This window comes from Carex rostrata, chromosome 26 (assembly GCF_964058835.1).
Source record: "Carex rostrata chromosome 26, lpCarRost1.2, whole genome shotgun sequence".
Taxonomy (NCBI): domain Eukaryota; kingdom Viridiplantae; phylum Streptophyta; class Magnoliopsida; order Poales; family Cyperaceae; genus Carex; species Carex rostrata.
In genome coordinates, this window is record NC_135943.1 from 1,280,383 (window position 1) to 1,302,136 (window position 21,754).

At 34.1% G+C, this 21,754-nt stretch overlaps 2 protein-coding genes and 1 long non-coding RNA gene across 3 annotated transcripts; 1 reads left to right on the forward strand and 2 right to left on the reverse strand.

Annotated features, from left to right (window-relative positions):
- Window positions 1-340: 340 nt before the first annotated feature.
- Window positions 341-16,445, forward strand: LOC144544349 (uncharacterized). The gene is made up of 2 exons (XR_013508205.1): window positions 341-421; window positions 16,230-16,445. It is a non-coding gene; the product is annotated as an uncharacterized LOC144544349 (long non-coding RNA).
- Window positions 527-4,509, reverse strand: LOC144544347 (epoxide hydrolase 1-like). Its single transcript, XM_078292841.1, has 5 exons — window positions 4,294-4,509; window positions 4,006-4,192; window positions 1,763-1,942; window positions 1,238-1,476; window positions 527-856 (listed from the first exon to the last, which is right to left on the reverse strand). The coding sequence occupies exons 1-5, from the start codon at window positions 4,410-4,412 to the stop codon at window positions 610-612; spliced, it is 972 nt and encodes a 323-aa protein (XP_078148967.1). The 5' UTR covers window positions 4,413-4,509; the 3' UTR covers window positions 527-609.
- LOC144544346 (epoxide hydrolase 2-like) lies at window positions 16,231-21,754 on the reverse strand. The gene is made up of 5 exons (XM_078292840.1): window positions 21,553-21,754; window positions 21,266-21,452; window positions 17,699-17,878; window positions 17,179-17,417; window positions 16,231-16,801 (listed from the first exon to the last, which is right to left on the reverse strand). The coding sequence occupies exons 1-5, from the start codon at window positions 21,669-21,671 to the stop codon at window positions 16,555-16,557; spliced, it is 972 nt and encodes a 323-aa protein (XP_078148966.1). The 5' UTR covers window positions 21,672-21,754; the 3' UTR covers window positions 16,231-16,554.

Here is a 21,754-nt window from a genome sequence, read left to right on the forward strand (position 1 = left end):
ATGGAAGAATTTCTTGTGAAAATCAATAAGATCAACCGGCCGTATTTGTTGAGTGTATCCTAGGTAAATTTTTTCTTTTACAAAAAATGAGAAAAAAACACGGGTCCACTTAGCAAAAACCAGAATCCCCTGTTTTCTATTTTTCATCTGAAAAACAAATTTTGGATTTTATTTCGATACATAAAAAATATTTCAGAAAAGGAAATACCAATATAAAATTCTAGTAATGCAGATTGCATTTATGTAGCAACTGCAAATCCAATGTATTTTTTTTTTAAAATAAGCCTCTGTTTCGCACTCCCTTGATTCAATCCAAACAATCAGTTCAGACCCATCGAAATTGTGCTTATTTCAACGAAAAATGTTCTAAATCAAAAATAATATAAACAGATTTAAGTACTTAGTTCAGCTGGGATGATAGGTTTGCTATGAGCAGCATCAAAGATATTGACAGAGCTAGTTTTGTTTCACGCAGTGCACGGCCAATAGAAACAAAATGAGAAAATACAAGACTGTTGCGTTGCATGAAGTCAACACAGCTTTGTCAATATATTTGCCCCAAATCACCTTATTTGTTCATCCATTTATGTTTGGACAAAAGATGGGCGCCTAACTTAGACTAGAGAAATAAGATAAAATCTCAGATGTCACCTCCTCGGCCTTCTCTTGCTGGATGAAATGGTAACAACCGTTGAGTATAACCACATCAAGATCTGGGACAATAGCTTTAAAACCACCACTTTTGATGTGCATCTCTGTCCCGAAAGTTTTAAAGCCGATATCTTTATCACCAACAATGAATTTCGTTGGTACAAGAATTTTCGCTCCTTGCCATGGTGCCGTTAGAGTCCAATTCCTATCATTAACATCAATAATTACGTAAAAAAAATTACTTCTTTTCCCTGGTGAAAAGTCTTCCCTCCCCTATTTTCTTAAGCCTATGTACAATATGAATTAAGACAAGGGGGTTTTGAATTTAGATTGTACTCTCAGTTTATGTAAACGGTAACAAAAGATATTTGCCTTATGATTGCTCAAGTGCTCAACTAAGTTTTAAAGTCAAAGGCATTTGAGTTAATAAGTGCCTAATAATTGATCTAATTAATTCAATGGGTGGTTGTTACCAGTATCACAAGAGAGAAATAATTAAGAATAATCAGGTGACATCTGTCAAAAAATAAATGAGTTGCAGTTAGATAAAAAAACATATAAATACTATTCACAAGGAAAGACTTACGTGTCCAAGTTTCTATAGTAGTTTAGGGGTCCAGTAAACCCATTTTTCTGAAATTTCTCAGCAAAATATTGGAGTTCATCCTCTGAAATCCACTCAGGCAGAGAAGTTGGGGCTTCAAGGAAATCCACGATCTCCATTCGAGGAGGAGCACAAAGATTTTCCATTTTTATTGAAAATATTTTTTTAAGTGTAGTTAAAGCACCATACTGAGCAATTGAAGTCTCAGCTCTCCCAGGTTCCTGGGTTTAAATTCAATTTTAGAATCACTGAACCAAATGTTCAACATTTATTTAGAAAAGACCTCCAAATGGAACTCTTGTTTGTTCGATTAACTCCATGAATTTTTCAAATTTGTTCCCTCTGTACTCTTCACACTGCTAGCTAATCTCTAGTAAGAGAAGTTGTATTTTTTTTTCTTTCCTTTTTGAGCAGAAAAAAAAGGAAAGAAAGTTTGAACTTTTTTCTATTAAAATAAATGCGAAAAAATAAAAATAAATAAAGGCATAGAAAGGTCTCGAATTTTACCTGAAGCTGTGTAATATAAAATCCCTCTCCAAGTGCCTTAAAACTGTCCATTGGTTTAATAGATGGATGTCTAGGGAAATATGGGTATGCCAGGTTAACTAGTGCTTTCACCCTGTCAGGCCGAAAGAGGCACAGGTGCCATGCTGCAATTGCACCCCAATCAATGCCCACAACAAATACCTGTACCATACAAGAGGATCAATTTACAATAACATGAAACTGTGCCAAAAAGACCTGCTAAAATAACTAAACCTTCAAAGCCAGACCTGAATTTAGTACCTAGTCACAATTAGTATTATAAAATTAGAACACTCTAGAAAGCTGTATGACATGATTAATGGTTATTATATTCATTCAATCTAATGATCGGGTTTCATTTCTAGCCTACCCCAACTTGTTTGGGACTAAAGGCTTGGTTGTTGTTGTATATTCATTCAATCTAATGTGACAACCAGATTGCTATAATAGTGTTTTAATAACAATAAGCCTTGAAAATGGAGCAACAACCTGATGCTTAATTGGATATGCCTGTCTTGGGAGGAAAAATAGAATACCAAAGTTTGGTGCCCTGACTTAGAAAGTATAAGTAGGCTAATCAAATGTTTGCTTGAAAACAGCTACTATAAATTTGAATGGCCAACTTGCTCTGTTGCTGGGAAATAAAATATTGATGAACATTCTAACTTCTAGAGCTTACTTAAATGATTAATTATACTTGATATTGATTTGGATATTTACCCATCAAAAATCAAAATTAGTTATTTCCCCATCTAACCTTACTTAATTTATTCATACCCCATTTCTTAATTTCAGTACTTAAAGATAAAAATTAATATTAATAAAACATGAGAATGACAGTTCTACCCTTTTTCTTTACCTCAGCATTCAACATAAAATAAAATAAAGTAAAACAAAAATGTTAATTGAAGGTCTCTTCCATTGCCTCTTTGCTTCCGGTTCATAACAGTGATTTGATCAAACTGATTTCCAACCAGTTCTCTCCTCTCTCAACCCCGAAATCTGCCTCACACAACTCCCTCCATTACCACTGCCTCCTCCTCACGCGTCATTGTTACTGATTTTAATAAGAATTTGGAGATGAACCTGCTTGGTATCCAAGCATCATTCTGTTTAGTTTTCAAAGGAAATGCTTCAACTCAAAAGCTATATTGAAGCATCATTCTGTTTTGGACCAGTACAACACTTGAGTGCACAGTAATTCCTGGTATACACACAGCACATACCAGACCAAAAAAAGGTAAAGAGAGAACAGAGAGTTCTTTGGGGTGTGGGGGGAGTTGGGTTAGTACATGACCTGATAAGTGATTTACTAATCCACACAATTAACAAGCAACAATCAACAAAATTGTTAGTACCTCTACTATAGCTGTTGTGGGCGAGACGTGATCCTTAATTCCAAGAACACTCCCTGTAAGATAAGTTATAGAGCTAGTCGGAATAATGCCTGTTGGCACCAAAATCGCTTTATTAATATCACTCCTCCTAAGCAACCCATTAAGATCTTCATTTATGATGCCATCACCTCCTACTCATATTATAACATTGGGACATGTGCTAATGTCGATTGTAGAATAATAGTCTGGTACAGTACCTACATAGACTAGGAATCTTTTCCACCGCTTTTCACCCCATGAGTAGGAAAACAGTAAGAAATTTGATAAGGAAATAAAAATTTGGGGTCTGGGATTGAGAGAGGAGAGAATGGGTTCGAGATCAGTCTGATCAATCACTGTTGTGAATTGAAAGCAGAGAAGGAAGAACTATATTTTTGTTTGATTTTCTGTTAGATGCTGACATTTTTGTTGTGAATTGAAAACGGAGAAGGAAGAACGACCTTCAATTCTGATATTTTTTGTTTGTAATGTTTTATTAATGTTAATTTTTATTTTTAAGTGATTAAACGGAGAAATGGGGATATTGATAATTAAGTGAGTTTAGATGGGGAAATTAGTAATTTTGATTTTTTTAATGGGAAAATATCTAAATCAAATCAAGAAGTTGTGATGGGCTCTATTCTAAATGTTTTTTTTTTTTTTTGACGGTTGAAGCCCTTAGGCATCTATTCTAAATGTTGAGTAATTATGCTCCAAAAGGCAATATTTTGATAAATTCGATTGATTCTCGAGATGGCAAAAATAAACTCGAGCAGCCAACACACTACGATTAGCACACGCAATGTGTTTGATAATAAGCCTGAGAATAATTGGAGTAGCCAGACTTACACGTGGCAGCTCGAGGTGGTCTAGGAGCCCGATGAGATCACCGACGATATGAAATATGGTATAAGCGGCAGGATCGGCTGGCACGTCGGTGTCACCGTAGCCACGCAAGTCGGGGGCAATGGCACGGTATCCATTTGCGGCCAAGGCGGCCATCTGGTGCCGCCATGAGAGCCACAGCTCAGGGAAACTGTTCAGATCAATGGAGCATAGACATCAAAACATGAGTAAAAGATTACAATGAACTGCGTAGAGAAATTTTGAGTGTGAGGTTAGAATTTAGAAACAAACCCGTGAATGAGGAGAACAGGTGGGGCCGAGATGTCGCCTTGCTCGGCCACGTGCATCGTTATCCCGTTCGTCGCCACCTGGCTGTGCCGTACCACATGGAAATTCTCTTCGTTCGCCATCTCAATCTCTCTCTCGACCTTTCTCCGCTCTTTTTTCAAAATGTTCTCTTTCTTTGAAGCTCTGTAAAAATTTTTGGATGCTAGTACTGGTGCAGAGTCTCCGTCATGTGATGCTGGTACTGGTACCTACCCCTTTCTCTTTTTTAATCTTCAATCTCTGTCATGTGATGCTGGTACTGGTACCTGCCCCTTTCTCTTTTTTAATCTCCGATCTCCGTCATGTGATGCTGGTACTGGTACCTGCCCCTTTCTCTTTTTTAATCTTACTCATTTTTCATTTGCACATTTTTTACATCAACTTTCTGCTTGAAACTGGTGCATGATTTGCTGGTAAACTTCAGATATCTGAAAGTTCAATATGATCATTTTTTATTATGATTAAACGCTTTAACATAAGATGGGTCTAAGCCTTCTAAGGTATGATTATTTGACAAACCAAATTTTGTGCCCCAGAACTCCGAAATTTTTTTTATTACCACTCTAATAAATCAAAATTAATTGTTTACTGCTCTATTAGCATTTTTTTTTTTTGGTTTTATATCACCCGCGCAAATTGAGAACACCGATCCGAAGTTCGCAGACTGAGTAGGCACGGAAAAAAATCTGCTGTGATTCTAAAGGGATCGCAGGATCCTGTTATTTCAAATCCATCCATTTATCTGTCTAGAGATTCGTGCATAAAAAGTAAGTGTTGTTAAAATTTGTACATTTCACAAAGTAAAAGGTTAAATTTGGAATCACAGTCCTGCGATCCCTTTAGAATCACAGCAGATTTATTTCCGAGTAGGAACACGGAGAATTCGTATCCTCTGAGATATCTCAAACTTTGCGTGACTTTATGAAAAATTCCAACCGTTTAATTACGTTCTGCACGAATCTCAAAGCACACATAATACTGACCCCCTATATCACCCCGAATAAGCACTGGGCACATCGGTCACGCAAAAGTTGAGATATCTCAGAGGATACGCAATCGCACACACGGATTGGTGTGTCTGGTCAGTATGCGAATAGACCTTTATTTATTTCTTATAATATTTAACCTGAGATGTGATTTGGCGGCAGATATGCACACTCTTTATATCATTAAATAGAGAAATTTAGATATGTACCCATCATAACTTCATCAATTAGATATTTGTCCATCAAAAATATAAATTAGTTATTTATCCATCTAAATTTACTTATATTATTAATATACCCATTAGTTGATTTAATCAATTTAAAATACTGATTAATATTAACAAAATAATAAAATGACTCTTTTGCCCTTCCCTTCTCTTAATGAATTACTGGTCCCTTCATTTTTCTCTTTCCCTTCAACTTCCTTCTGTGCTTCGTACTCTCTCTCAACTTCTTGAATAGTAGTCTACATCTGATGCTCCTCCAAGGTCTTGCTATAAACCAAATTATATCTTGTAGACCGTGAAAAATTCATCCAATAAGTGTTTAGAAAGTCAAGTTTCATCTCTTGTTGTATTGATGGATGGTCCATTGTAAAAAGAAACAAAAGCACCAACTCGTAAGAAGTTGAAGTTTATGAGAAAAAGAAAAGGGACATTAGTCGATGGTTTAGGATATTTTCAACTTGACAATTGAAATTATGATATTTTCATTCTAATTGGGATGACATATATGAATATGTGATGAATACAACATTAAAATTGATTTGTGCCATAAAATTGATTTGTACCAGTATGATAGCAAAATTTTGAATTTCATTATAACCTTTTGTTCATTTAAAAGAATCAGGACTGATGCTCCTAATTTTCATGCCAGTGTTAACCCTGATATTTCGAAACAATACTGTGTTGATACTCCTAATTTTTTTTTGTAAATATACATTCCTCGTTTTCAATTATGAGAATTTATATTTTAGTTATATCAATGAATCCTTAATTTAGAATCAACGTATCTTTCATTATACAATTAACAAGAAAATACTTTAGTTTGTTTGGTGAGTTGTATATGCTTCTAAGAGATATATCCAGCTTTCAAAATTTAGATTAACGTATCATGATTCATGACCCACTCTTGAAAGATGTATCTAATGTAATTCCATTAATCTTCTTTTATTTCCAGCTTGAATTAGTGTTTGGTAAACGGTCCAGGCCGGGCGGTCCGGGCAAAACTCGGGCACGGGCATGGGTAGCCACGGTCACGGGCGTCACGGGCACACGGGTACAACGGGCCGGGCATCACGGGTTTTTTTTCAAAAATCCTGCCCTGCCCGTTTAATACCCGTGCTCGTCACGGGTTCGGGGGCAGGACGGTCCGGGTACGGGGGGCCGGGCGGTCCGGTCCGGTCCGGTCCGGGTCCGGATCTGGTTTTTTTTTTTCTGTTTTTTTTCTGTTTTTTAAATTCTGTTTTTATTTCTGTTTTGAAATCCGGTTTTTATTTCTGTTTTTTTTCTAATTTCTGTTTTATTAATTCTGTTTTTCTTATTTCTGAAAGTGAAACGAAAATAAAGTGCTTCATTGATAGCCATGTTGAATTTTTAATATCAATTAAAAGCTCGTAACTACTGCATTATTTTTAATTATATTTATAATTTGATTATTGTTGGAGTCTCAGCTTAGATCTCTGCGGTCCGAGATTTTTATTTTTATCCAAAAAATAAATAATTTTATTATAAATAACCACTTTTTTCGAAAAATTATATTTATGCCCAAACCGCATATATTCCTGGCGGGCCGAATTTTTAATTCGGACCGCATATATTCTAGGCGGTCCAAATCGAAATTTTTTTTGTTTTTTTTGTTTTTGTTTTTCTTCTTCTTCTTCCTTAAGCACTATAACTAAAATGCAAGTTCGCAATAGTTATGCCAATACACCAATTATTAAGGTTAGGAACTTTAAACTTCGAAGTAGATAGGTAATTATAATAGGTTAGTTAAATAAAACACGTTTAATTTATCGTCTCACGAATAATTAGGGTGTTCTAGGATGAAACTTGGTAGTGCTGTTCTAGAATGTCGAGACTATATGTCGGTAAATTTTCACGATTTTTGGAGCTGTTCTGCTAAGAAAACCAGAGGTGCAAAGTTGGACCCCGGATGAAACATTCATCGGTTGGGGCTATTTTTGCGAGCTTATATCTCCCGTTCTGTTCGGATATTCTGCATGAAACTTGGCAGTACTGTTCTAGGATGTCGAGACTATATGTCGGTACATTTTCATAATTTTTGGAGCTGTTTTGCTAAGGAAACCAGAGGTGCAAAGTTGGACCCCGGATAAAACATTAATCGGTTGGGGCTATTTTTGCGAGTTTATATCTCCCATTCTGTTCGAAGATTCTGCATGAAACTTATCAAAATCATATTTTTATATAAATAATAAAATGTTTAAGCTAATTGTAGCACTGCCAAGTTTCATGCAAAATCTCCGAACAGAAAGGGAGATATAAGCTCGCAAAAATAGCCCCAACCAATGAATGCTTCATCCGGGGTCCAACTTTGCACCTCTGGTTTTCTTAGCAAAACAGCTCTAAAAATCATGCAAATTTACCGACAAATAGTATCGACATCCTAGAACAGTACTGCCAAGTTTCATGCAGAATATCCGAACATAACGGGAGATATAAGCTCGCAAAAATAGCCCCAACCGATGAATGTTTCATCCGGGGTCCAACTTTGTACCTCTGGTTTTCTTAGCAGAACAGCTCCAAAAATCGTGAAAATTTACCGACATGTAGTCTCGACATTCTAGAACAGCACTACCAAGTTTCATGCAGAATCTCTGAACAGAACATGAGATATAAGCTCGCAAAAATAGCCCCAACCGATGAATGTTTCATCCAGGGTCCAACTTTGCAGCTCTGGTTTCCTTAGCAAAACATCTCCAAAAATCATGAAAATTTACCGACATACAGTCTCGGCATCCTAGAACAACACTGCCAAGTTTCATCCTAGAACACCCTAATTATTTGTGAGACGATAAATTAAACGTGTTTTATTTAACTAACCTATTATAATTACCTATCTACTTCGAAGTTTAAAGTTCCTAACCTTAATAATTGGTGTATTGGCATAACTATTGCGAGCTTGCATTTTAGTTATAGTGCTTAAGGAAGAAGAAGAAGAAGAAGAAGAAAAAAAAAAAAAAAATTTCGATTCGGACCGCCTAGAATATATGCGGTCCGAATTAAAAATTCGGCCCGCCAGGAATATATGCGGTTTGGACATAAATATAATTTTTCGAAAAAAGTGGTTATTTATAATAAAATTATTTATTTTTTGGGTAAAAATAAAAATCTCGGCTCTGCGGTGGAATCGGTTGGTGGGTAGAACTAAACGATGACGGTTGATGTAACTTGTCAAATTAATTAATGAGGTGAAATAATCGTCATCAAAAGTAAATATGTTATACTATTTATAGTTAGTTTGAGATCTAACTAATATTTGATAAGAAAAAAGTCAAACAAAAATGCGTATATGAAAAGTGCTTTTGGTGTCCAAATACATGCAACACGTTTTAATCCAAAAAATCCAGACTAGCCGTATAAAATTTTATTTATGATGTCGAATTTTCTTGTATAGGTTGCTGCTGTATAATTCTTTTTAGGTAGTTATATTCGGTGTAGTGTTATGAATAAATTCTAACTCAAGCAAGAAGTTTGAGCTTAAAGATCCAACCTGACAATATAAGTCTAATATACTTTCAGAATCAGATGTTTGTAATAAAACTCTTTAATTGTTTATAATATAAAATTTAGGTGTTTATTCTAATTGTGGTCTTCTAAGAATAAATAAGCAAACAAAAAAAATATTAGCAATGGATTTCATTCAAGATTCTAAATAGTGATTATCGCGTGATCGTTTTTGAGGTCCAAAAAAAATATAGTCAGTTATTCAGAAATTTATAAAACAAAAGCGATTGATAGCATTAGTTGTTTTTATGGTCTGAAAAAGTTATTGTGCAGTTATAGCTAGCTATTTAGAATTCTGATTTTATCTCATTTAATGACATTTATTTTGTTAATTAAAGTTGTCAATTGAGCATTCCATACTTTTCTCCACATTTAGATATTGTATATTAAAAATTAATAAAGATATCAAGATGCAATTTCGGTAAGACTACACTAAGTGAACTCACATGGCTCCGTCGTCAGAATTAAACCTTGCATTTAAAAAGACAAGTATGGTAAACCATGTTGGATAATTGAATTTCACTTGATGACCAGCAGTTCATAGATTACATACAGTTAAGACAGGAGGTGCTTAGCCACTTCTATAATTTTACTAACCTATTAAAAATAAATCTAATCTATTCAAAATAAATATAATTACTTCACATATTCAAAAAAAAAAAAACTAACCTATTTTTTTATTCTATTAAAAATAAATCCGGATTTCAAAAATAAAATCTAACCTATTCAAAACAAATCTAATTACTTCACATATTCAAAAAAATAAATCTAACATATTTTATTAACCTATTAAAAAATAAATCTAACCTATTCAAAACAAATATAATTACTTCACATATTCTAAAAAAATAAATCTAACATCTTTATTTAACCTATTAAAAATAAATCCGAATTTCAAAAATAAAATCTAACCTATTCAAAACAAATCTAATTACTTCACATATTCAAATCTAACATAAACTAAATAAATCTAACAAATCTAACATAAAATAAATCTAACAAATCTAATTACTTAACAAATTTAATAAATCTAACATTCAATAAATATAACAAATCTAATTACTTAACATTCAATAAATCTAACATAAACTAAATCTAACATTCAATTTAAATTCTAAATTTCTCTACAAAAATAAATATAACATCAAATTTAATTTTTAAATTACTCTACAAAAATAAATCTAACATTCAATATTTCAATCTAACAAAATTTAATCTAGCAAAATTTAATCTAACAAAATGTAATCTACCAAAATTTAATCTAACAAAATTTAATGTAACATGAAATAAATGTTACCTTTTTAATATCACGGAAAAATCTTCGAGAATACCTTCGTAATTCCGTTTTCGTTTGCGTGTTTGCGTTTGCGTATTTGTTAAATTAACAACTATATTTTTTTAACAATAAAATTAAAATTGGAGAATAATAAAAATATTGAGATTGAGATTGAGAGAATGAGAGATGAAAATATTGAGAGAGATGTGAAAATTTGTAAGGAATGGATGTATATTTATAAAATTTTGTTTGGAGGGATTGAAATTTGAATTTAAAAAAAAAAAAAAACGGGTAGGGGTCAGGGTAGGAGATGGGGCATGGGGGGAATTTTGGTTTAAAATTTGAATTTTAAACCAAAAGTAAAAAAAAAAAAAAAAATTCTACCACGGGCAGGGCCAGGGGCACGGGCACGAACTCACGGGTATGGGTTCAAGGGTATGGGGGTCCGGGTTCTCACGGGTTTTTTTTCAAAAAACCGGATCCGGCCCATTTAATACCCATGCCCGTGTACCCGTATACACGTGCATACCCGTGGCACAGGCACGGTCAGGTTCGGGCACGGGCACGGGCGGACCGGTCTGGGTTGAGCCCCCGGGGGCATTTACCAAACACTAGCTTGAATTCATAGCTACAAGTTCAAGGTTAAAACATAATCTACAAATTGGGAAGATAATCTCCATAGAAATTGCAAGTACAATACCGCTTTGAACAATGTTATACGGAATCAAAATTCATCTACTTTTATAAATAGATCCCATGTCACCAAAAGAACTGAGAGAGAGAGAGAGAGAGAGAGAGAGAGAGAGTAGAACTTGTGTGGAAGGGAGGTGCTAGGAAATTAAGAAAGAGAACCGTGAAGATGTTGGGAATTTGGAATTGATAATCAAAGGAGGGGGAGAGGGAGACAGTTAAAAGGTAAGGGTAAAAAAGTCAATTTTATTATGTTGTTATTATTAATTAGTATTTTAAATTGATTACATCAACAAATGGTATATTAATAATATAAGTGAATTTGGATGGTTAAATAACTAATTTTGTGTTTTTGATGGGTAAATATCCAATTGATAAAGTTACGATGGGTATATATCTAAATTTCTCAATTAAATATTTTAAGCTCTGCTTGGATCCTCTGTTGCAAATAAATGTTTCCATAACTTGTGGTTAGTTCCAATGACCCTCATATCTCTATATAATTTTTTTCTGTCAGATATAGGCTACATGGAAAGCAGATCTTTACTGGCATACTAAATCTAGAGTCTTGCTGGGTTGAGCGTCACAGGAAATTTTTTTTTTATAAACCATAATTAATTTAATTAATTTTAGCAAAGCAACATGATTTTTTTTTTTTTGTTTACAAAAACCATAAGGACCGAATAACCTATTCGGTCTCCAAATTTTACTTTTTTCTGGGACTGAATAGGATATTCGGTCTTGCCTTATTTTCCACTTTTTTACACCAAACGGTGTGGCCATCCGTGTAGAACCCAGAAAATCATGGGACCCAATAGGCTATTCGGTCCCATGATTTTTTTTTTAAAACTGTGATTTAGGTTTTTGTTTAGTGTAATTTAGGTTTTTGTAGTGTAATTATTAATTGTAGAATTTTTTTTAGTTTGCATGTAGAGTAATTTACCGATATTTTTATTAATATCCAACTTAAAATATAAATTATCAAATTTAAAATACATATATTGAACAATTATAGATAATTTCAATGATCTTTGAATAATAATTGAAACCGTAATCCATTAAAAAATTAGCAAACACATACAATAAATAGTAAATGCATTTTAAAGTTATGGCCGTTTAGAGAGTATGAGTGCATCATTGATGTTTTGTCAATGAAACATCGATGCACTTTTGCCGTCGTTAAGCCGGGCATAAAGCATCGGTGCATTATCAGTGTTTTTGCACGGAAGCATCGTCGTTTTTTGAAAAAACTTTAAACAGCCATAACATTGTCTAGGAAAGTCAGATTTGCGCGTATAACCACAATTCGGAAAGGGGGGACGAGATGGATCCGGATTTTGTCCAGGCAAAACCCCCGGGCATCCGAAGCATCAGAATTGCAAAAAAACATCGTTTAGTGCCTCAAAAATTCAGTTTAAGTTTTCTATCAACGATAAACATACAATGGTCAGTATTTTGTTTAGTATAATTTAGGTTTTTGTAGTGTAATTATTAATTGTATAATTATTTAGCTTGCATGTAGAGTAACTTAGCTTTTTGCATGCAGTATAAATTAATTGTTGAATGATTTATTTTTTTAGTAGAATTTAAGTTCATGTAGTGTAATTATTAATTGTATAATTTTTTAGTTTGCATGTGGAGTAATTTAGCTTTTTGCATGTAGTATAAATCAATTGTTGAATGATTTAATTTTTTATTGTAATTTAGATTTTTGTAGTGTATTTGTAGAATAATGTAGAGTAATATAATGAATGTTAATATTTAATTGGGTTTGCATGTCATACATATTGATATTTAATTGGATTTGTATGTTAATATTTTTTTTTAGAGGAGAAGAAGGGTATTTTTTTTTAAAAACATGGAGACCGAGTATCCTATTCGGTCTCTCCTTTGTGGGATTTTTTTTGGCCACGTCCACGAAAAGCTTGAAAATAAGGCAAGACCGGATAGTCTATTCGGTCCCAGAAAAAAGTAAAATTTAGAGACCGAATAGGCTATGCGGTCCTTATAATTTTTGTAAAAAAAAAAAATATTCATACTGCTTTACTAAAATTAAATAAATCAATTATGGTTTATAAAAAAATTCGTCACAGGAGGTAAATGTGACAGGATATTAAATTTCTTTTTTTTTAATGAATTCTGATATTTTGTTTAATATTTTTTATAGGATGCATCTCTGACTTGCATGACGATTGACGACGTGTCAACTTTCAAGCTAATAAGAGTCCAAACTTCAAAGTTTCAATTTTCAGAGTGATATGAATAGGGTTACTAATTGGACAGGGCTGTCCATGGACAAATCGGGCTGAACAGTTGTTGAACAAAGTTTGGACGAGTTATAATACGAACGGGTCCAATATTCAGTTCAGGTTCAATATAAATTTTATCATTAGATTAAATCTGAACAGGACTTGAACAAAGTTTGGTTATGATCAATTAACGGCCCGCTTAGAAGCCCATTTGAACAGTTTCGAGCAGCCCATTTGAGTGGTTTTGAACATATCAAATTAGCAGCCATCCAGACCCTTGCGATATCACCTCTGATGGAATCCGATCTCTCTCTCTTTCTCCCTTCGCCTCTCCGTCGTCGCCTCTCTCAGCCTCTAACCTAGTCTTCGGAGTATCAATTTTCTGACTATCATATGATGATGTGACCTTTCAAACCATCAATTTTTTGACTTCAAAGGTGTCTATTGTTTAAGTCTTCGGAGTAGGTCGGATGTCCATTGGACCTACTTTGATTCAATGGATCTAGTGACTATCCGATTACATCAAGATTTGTGTGCTATATATTAAAATTTGTGTCTGTATCAATTTCTTTGTGCACAGATCTTGATGGTAATCCTAGAATATTATAGCTGATTGAACCTAAAAGTAGGTCAAATGCCCATCGGACCTACTCCTATCTCATTGTTTAAAGGAAAAAAAACCGTGCGCCTCTCTGGTCTGCGCAACGAATTGGTGTGCAGACTCAATCTACGAACCGATTGGAATCTGTGCGCGTTCAATGAAAAATAGTCTGTCGGATAGTAATCAATTAATTTTAATTAATTAGGGTGGTAATAAAAAAATTTCGGCCCAGAACCGTCATTTAAAACGGACAGTGATGATCTTCATCTGCCTAACGAATGACAATCATTCGTGCCACATGTTTCTCATGTTTTCCATGCCTTATTCTTAACTCGTGTTTTTATCATCATTTTCAAAATCCAAACAATTGATTCAAATCAAATTTTATATATTTTTTTAGAATATTTTTTACTATTTTATAATGAGTACATAATTAATATTTTTCAGAAAATTTGGACATCTAAAAAATAGTAAAAAATAGTAAAAAAAAATAAAAGAATATAAAATTTAATCTAGATACACATTTTAATATGAAAATCATATTGAACGATTTAAATTAGCTATTTAGATTTTATAAAAAAAAAATATGAGATACAAAGAAATCATAAAAGACAATATTTTTTTTATAAACAAAAACAGTATATCATGAGCGGGGTGGATCTTCTGTTTTGCAGAAGTGCTTATCCACTAGGATGATTTTAAAATTTTAATTGTATATATTAAAATTTAATTGAAATTTTTTTATAGTATATATATAGTTCAATCTCCTTATAACATGTGAAATACTTAGTGTTAAAATTTTACTTTGTAATTTTCAAAATTTGAGTTCATATTTTATCTACAACATATTATGCATTTTATATTTCAACCTTCCAATCTAAATTTTCATGTTCGGTCTCAAAGTCTACCATGATTCATAATATTAAAGCGGACAAATATAAAAGCTTAGGCAGAGTAAGAAATAATCAAACCTGTGATTGATTTAAAAGAATTTATTATGATATTATTGCCCCATTAAAATTTATCTCTATTGTTACAAACATTGTTTTAAAATGCGGCAGCATGGACTGCATATGTAGCCGCATATGCTTATGCAGTGGTTTTCCACATACATAATCTCATGCAGTCAAGTTCATGCGGTTTTGAATATACTGGTATATATACAGTTCATGTAGACTTGAAAAAAACCTGAAAAATATTTTACGGTGGAGGAGATTAAAATTTATAACCTTTATAATATGGTAAAGAGTACAAACCACTAGACTAAACAAGTCTTTAGATATAAATTACTTTTATTTTATCTGTATTTCTTTAACAAAGCATAGTAAAATCACATATGTACTTCCGCATACAAATTCGCCACATTATGCAGTAGCCATCCGCATGCATGAACAAAATCGCATTTTAAAACACTGGTTATTAATGTTCACAACTGTGTACTCTTTTTCGCCATCAATTTTTTTTCTATAACAATTACATATAGGAATAACAATGTGTACCTCGTTTTGTGCTGCTGACAGTCACAGTCAGCCACATGACATTTAGGGCATGTTTGGAATTTACTGTTTACGTGGAAAAAAAAAATTCACTCAAAGTGAATTTTTGTTTTTCCTCACGTGAACAGTAAATTTTAGTTCGAACCTATTTTCATTCCCTTTGTTCCGTCGAACACGCCCTTATAGTTTTACAATTGATGAATCATATTGGCCATTTATAAATGGATTAACGTCATAATTTTTGTAATATATTATCAAATTAAACCTACATTTTTCTTTTAAGATAAAGATGTGTTAAGTCTCCAAAGATTAAATATTTACAAGTAATCTTCAGTTATCTTGGTAGTCTCTACTCTCTACCAAGCTTTCAAAAGAGTAATCTTCAGTTGAATTTCAAATCCGCAATCTTCTACATCAATAATTAAACCTTACTTTTAAGTTTTAACAACCCCTGTCAGGTTTTACCAAAAATCCGTATATGCCGAGTGTATCCCAGATTCCCAGGTAAATTTTTGTTTTTACAAAAAAATGTGAAAAACCAGGGGTCCACTTACCAAATATCTGAATTCCCTGTTTTCAAATTATTTCTGAAAAAAAAAATTGGCTTTTATTTCGATAAATAAAAAGAATTCGAAAAGGAAACACCAATTTTCAGTAATGCAGATTGCTTTCATGTAACGCATCTTTTGTTTTGTTTTTCTTTTAAAAGCCTCTATTTAGCACTGACTTCATTCAATCCAAGCAATCAGTTCGATGACTTCGATCCCATCTAAAATTTGTGCTTGCTTCAACGAAAAATGTTCTAAATCGAAAATACTATGAACAGATTTAAGTACTTGTCCAGCTGAGATTATAGGTTTGCTATGAGCATCCTCAAAAATCTCAATCCATTGACCAATAAATAATACAAGTCAACATGCCTTAATACAGCAACCTAATTCCAAAATTGTACAAAAACTTGGTTCATACCAAAAATTAAGACGCCTTCCTACTGAGGCCAGGAAATCACTGGATAAAGACATTGACAGAGCTAGTTTGGTTTCACACAGTGCACGGCCAAAAGAAACAAAATGAGAAAATATAAGACTGGTGCGTTGCATGAAGTCAAAACAGCTTTGTCAATATATTTACCCTAAATCACCTTATTTGTTCATGCATTTTTGTTTGGACAAAAGATGGGCCTAACTTAGACTAGAGAAATAAGATAAAATCTCAGATGCCACCTCCTCGGCCTTCTCTTGCTGGATGAAATGGTAACAACCATTGATTATAGCCACATCAAGATCTGGGACACTAGCTTTAAAACCACCACTTTTGATGTGCATCTCTGTCCCGAAAGATTTAAAGCCAATATCTTTATCACCAACAATGAATTTCGTTGGTACAAGAATTTTCGCTCCTTGCCATGGTGCTGTTAGAGCCCAATTCCTATAATTTACATCAATAATTACGTAACCAAAATTACATATTTGCCCTTTGTGAGAAAGTCTTCTCGTTCCCTATTTTCTTAAACCTATGTACAATTTTAATTAAGACAAGGGGGTTTTGAATTTAGATTGTACTCTCAGTTTATGTAAACTGTCACAAAAGATATTGGCTTTAAGACTGCTCAGTAAAGTATTAAAAGTCAAGGTGACTCGAGTCAATGAGTGCTCAATAATTGATCTAATTAATTCAATGGGTGGTTGTTACCAGTATTACAAGAGAAAAATAATTAAGAATAATCAGGTGTCATCTGTCAAAAAATAAATGAGGTGTAGTTAGAAAATAAAAACGTTTAAATATATTCACAAGGAAAGACTTACGTGTCAAAGTTTCTATAGTAGTTTAGGGGTCCAGTAAACCCATTTTTCTGAAATTTCTCAGCAAAATATTGGAGTTCATTGTCTGAAATCCACTCAGGCAGAGAAGTTGGGACTTGAAGGAAATCCATGATCTCCATTCCAGGAGGAGCACACAGATTGTCCATTTTTATTGAGAATATTTTTTTAAGTATAGTTAAGGCACCATACTTAGCAATTGAAGTCTCAGCTCTTCCAGGTTCCTGGGTTTAAATTCAATTTTAGAATCACTGAACCAAATGTTCAACATTTATTAAAAAAGACCTCCAAATTGAACTCTTCTTTGTTCAATTAAGTCCCTGAATTTTTCAAATTCGTTCCCTTCTGTAATCTTGCACACTGCAAGCTAATCTCTAGCAAGAGAAGTCGTATTTTCTCTTTTCTTTTTCGAGCAGAAAAAAAAGGAAAGAAAGTTTGAACTTTTTTCTATTAAAATAAATGTCAAAAAAAAAATTAAGGCATATAAAAAGGTGTCGAATTTTACCTGAAACTGTGTGATATAAAATCCCTCTCCAAGTGCCTTAAAACGGTCCGTTGGTTTAACAGATGGATGTCTGGGGAAATATGGTAATGTCATATTAACTAGTGCTTTTACCCTGTCAGGCCGAAAGAGGCACAGGTGCCATGCTACAATTGCACCCCAATCATGGCCCACAACAAATACCTGTACCATACAAGACAATATCACTTTACAATAATATTAAATTGTGAAGTTAGGAACTGGAAGCAATTATTGTCAACAAAAAGACCTGCCAAAATAACTAAACCTTCAAAGCCGGATCTGAATTTAGTACCTATCCACAATTAGTATTATAAAATTAGAACACTCTACCAGTGGCTTGTTGCAAATCGAGCTGCAGAGGAGGCGAAGCTATGGTTGCAATTTTGTGGGAAGGGTAACAGAAATGTATGGGGGGCTTTTAGGGGGACGGGTTGTATAACAAATACAATTGCTGTTCATATTTAGCCTTGATGTAATAATTAGGAATTGATGTTATAAGCAAATCTATTAATATAGCCTTGGTAGTCACTACCAAGTTATCAAAAAAAAAAAAAAAAATAGAACACTCTAGAAAGCTGTATGACATGATTAATGCTTATTATATTCATTCAATCTAATGATTGGGTTTCATTTCTAGCCTACCCCAACTTGTTTGGGACTAAAGGCTTGGTTGTTGTTGTTGTTGTTGTATATTCATTCAATCTAATGTGACAACCAGACTGCTATAGTACTGTTTTAATAACAATAAGCCTTAAATACTGTTTTAATTGGATATGCCTTTCTTGGGAGGAAAAATCAGTGGCGAGGCTATATGGTCACAGTGGTAGAAACTTGCCTACCCCTGATTTTTTTTTTTTTTTTAAAATGGATCAGGCTTAACCAATTAGCCATAACCCAGCTCTTTTTATAAAAAAAATATGGACCGCTAGAGCAAGCTGCGAGACTGCGACGTGAAGAAAAGAAAGGCAAAAAAAAAACCCTCTCCGCTAGTCGCCAGAGCCATTCTACGCGAGACAATAATTAGATGGAACTTCTATCTATTCTTTAACCAAATCCCCCTCTTTATTTACAATATTTTCATCTAAAACATCGCTTTTGATTTCCATTTGTGAATAGTTTGTAAATCAATAGCTTCATTGGACGCTTTCTGTCAAAATATACCCAATCAGATAATTAGGCATTGTTACGTATTTAGCAAATAAAAATTGTAATTTACAGGTATACAGAAAATAAGAATTACATGATTCTTAAGTTGTATTTTAACAAGGATCACATCTATAATTTTTATATGGTGAAGTTGGTAACCATTGGTCAATAATGCCCTTCTATTATGTAGCACATAACAAAGACAATAATTAGCATTGATATTGCCGGTGGCTACGGCTAGTGTTGAAAGGGTATTTTCGGCGATGAAATATGTGAAAAACCGAGTAAGGAATTCAATGGGAGATCAATTCTTGAATGATTGTTTGGTTACTTACGTTGAGAGTGAGTTATTTGATGAGGTAGATGATGAACGAATTATGCAACGATGGCAAAATATGAGTAACCGTAGAAGAACGCTCCCTCCATTAACTTAATTTTGTAGCATTAATATATTTCTTGTTTTTTGATATGTAAAAGAATATTTGTTATAAATTTTTGACTTAGTTGAAATCTTTGATGTTCATTTATGTTATTTTTTTTTACAACTATTTATATAGTTATGTTTGCCTACCCTTGATTGAATTCCTAGCCTCGCCATTGGGAAAAATAGAATACCAATGTTTGGTACCCTGACTTAGAAAGTAGAAGTAGGCTAATCAAATGTTTGCTTGAAAACAGCTACTATAAATTTGAATGGCCGACTTGCTCTGTTGCTGGGAAATAAAATATTGGTGAACATTCTAACTTCTAGAGCTTATTTAAATGATTAATTATACTTGATATTGATTTAGATATTTACCCATAAAAGAATCAAAATTAGTAATTTCCCCATCTAACCTTACTTAATTTATTAATACCCCATTTCTTAATTTAAGTACTTAGATAAAAATTAATATTAATCAAACATGAGAATGACAGTTCTAACCTTTTCCTTTATCTCAGAATTCAACATAAAATAAAACAAAACCGTTAGAATTGAAGGTTTCTTTCATTGCCTCTTTGCTTCCGGTTCATAACAGTGATCTGATCAGGCTGATTTCCAACCCGTTCTTTCCTCTCTCAACCCCAAAATCTGCCTCACACAACTCCTTCCATTACCACTGCCTCCTCCTCACGCGTCATTGTTACTGATTTTAATAAGAATTTGGAGATGAACCTGCTTGGTATCCAAGCATCATTTTGTTTTGTTTTCAAAGGGAATACTTCAACTCAAAGCTATATTCAAGCATCATTCTGTTTTGGACCAGTACAACACTTGTGTGCACAGTAATTCCTGACATACACACAGCACATACCAGACCAATAGAAATCAGACCAAAAAAAGTGTAAAGAAAGGACAGAGAGTTCTTTGGGGTGTGGGGGGTGTGGGGGGAGTTGGGTTAGTAGATTGTTAGTACCTCTACTACAACTGTTGTGGGCGAGACATGATCGATCCTTAATTCCAAGAACACTCTATGTAAGATAATTTATACAGCTAGTCAGAATAATGCCTGTCGGTACCAAAATCGCTTTATTAATATCACTCCTCCTAAGCAACCCGTTAAGAACTTCATTTATGATGCCATCACCTCCTACTCATATTATAACATTGGGACATGTGCTAATGTCGATTGTAGAATAATAGTATGGTACAGTACCTACATAAACTACGAATCTTTTCCACCGCTTTTCACCCCGTGACTAGCAAAACAGTAAGAAACTTGACAAGGAGACAAAAATTTGGGGTCTGGGATTGAGAGAGGAGAGAATGGGTTCGAGATCAGTCTGATCGATCACTGTTGTGAATTGAAAGCGGAGAAGGAAGAAGACCTTCAATTCTGATATATTTGTTTGATTTTCCGTTAAATGCTGATAAAGAAGAAGGGTGTAACTGTCATTTGTAATGTTTTATTAATGTTAATTTTAATTTTTTAAGTGATTAAATGAAGAAATTGGGATATTGATAAATTAAGTGAGTTTAGATGGGGAAATTACTAATTAAGGCCATGTTTGGTTGTGGAGTAAGAGGTGGAGTAAACCCCTTACTCCACGCTTAAGGAGCCAAACGAGGAGTAACATAGGCGGTTTAAGATGGAGTAAGATTTGAGTTAAACCGGAGTAACTTACACCACCTAGAGAGTTAGCTTACTCCACCAAACATGATTAACTTACTCCGGTTAGCTTGGAGTAAGAAATTTAATCCGGTTTAACTTTACTCCACAACCAAACGTGACCTAAGATTTTTTAAAGGGAAAATCTTCTCTATTCTAAATGTTGAGCAATTATGCTCCAAAAGGCAATATTTTGATGAATTCGATTGATTCTCGAGATGGCGAAAATAAACTCGAGCAGCCAACACACTTGGATTAGCACATGCAATGTGTTTGATAATATGCCTGAGAAAATTAGAGTAGCCAGACTTACACGTGGCAGCTCGAGGTGGTCTAGGAGCCCGATGACATCACCGACGATATGAAAAATGGTATAAGCGGCAGGATCGGCTGGCACATCGGTGTCACCGTAGCCACGCAAGTCGGGGGCAATGGCACGGTATCCATTTGCGGCCAAGGCGGCCATCTGGTGCCGCCACGAGAGCCACAGCTCAGGGAAACTGTTCAGATCAATGGAGCATAGACATCAAAACATGAGTAAAAGATTACAATGAACTGAGTAGAGAAATTTTGGTGTGAGGTTAGTATTCAGAAACAAACCCGTGAATGAGGAGAACAGGTGAGCCCGAGAGCTCGCCTTGCTCGGCCACATGCATCGTTATCCCGTTCGTCGCCACCTGGCGGTGCCGTACCTCGGGGAATTTCTCCTCGTTCGCCATCTCAATCTCTCTCTCGACCTTTCTCCGCTCTTTTTTTTTGAAAAGGTTCTCTTTCTTTGAGGCTCTCCCTTTCCATTGTGGAT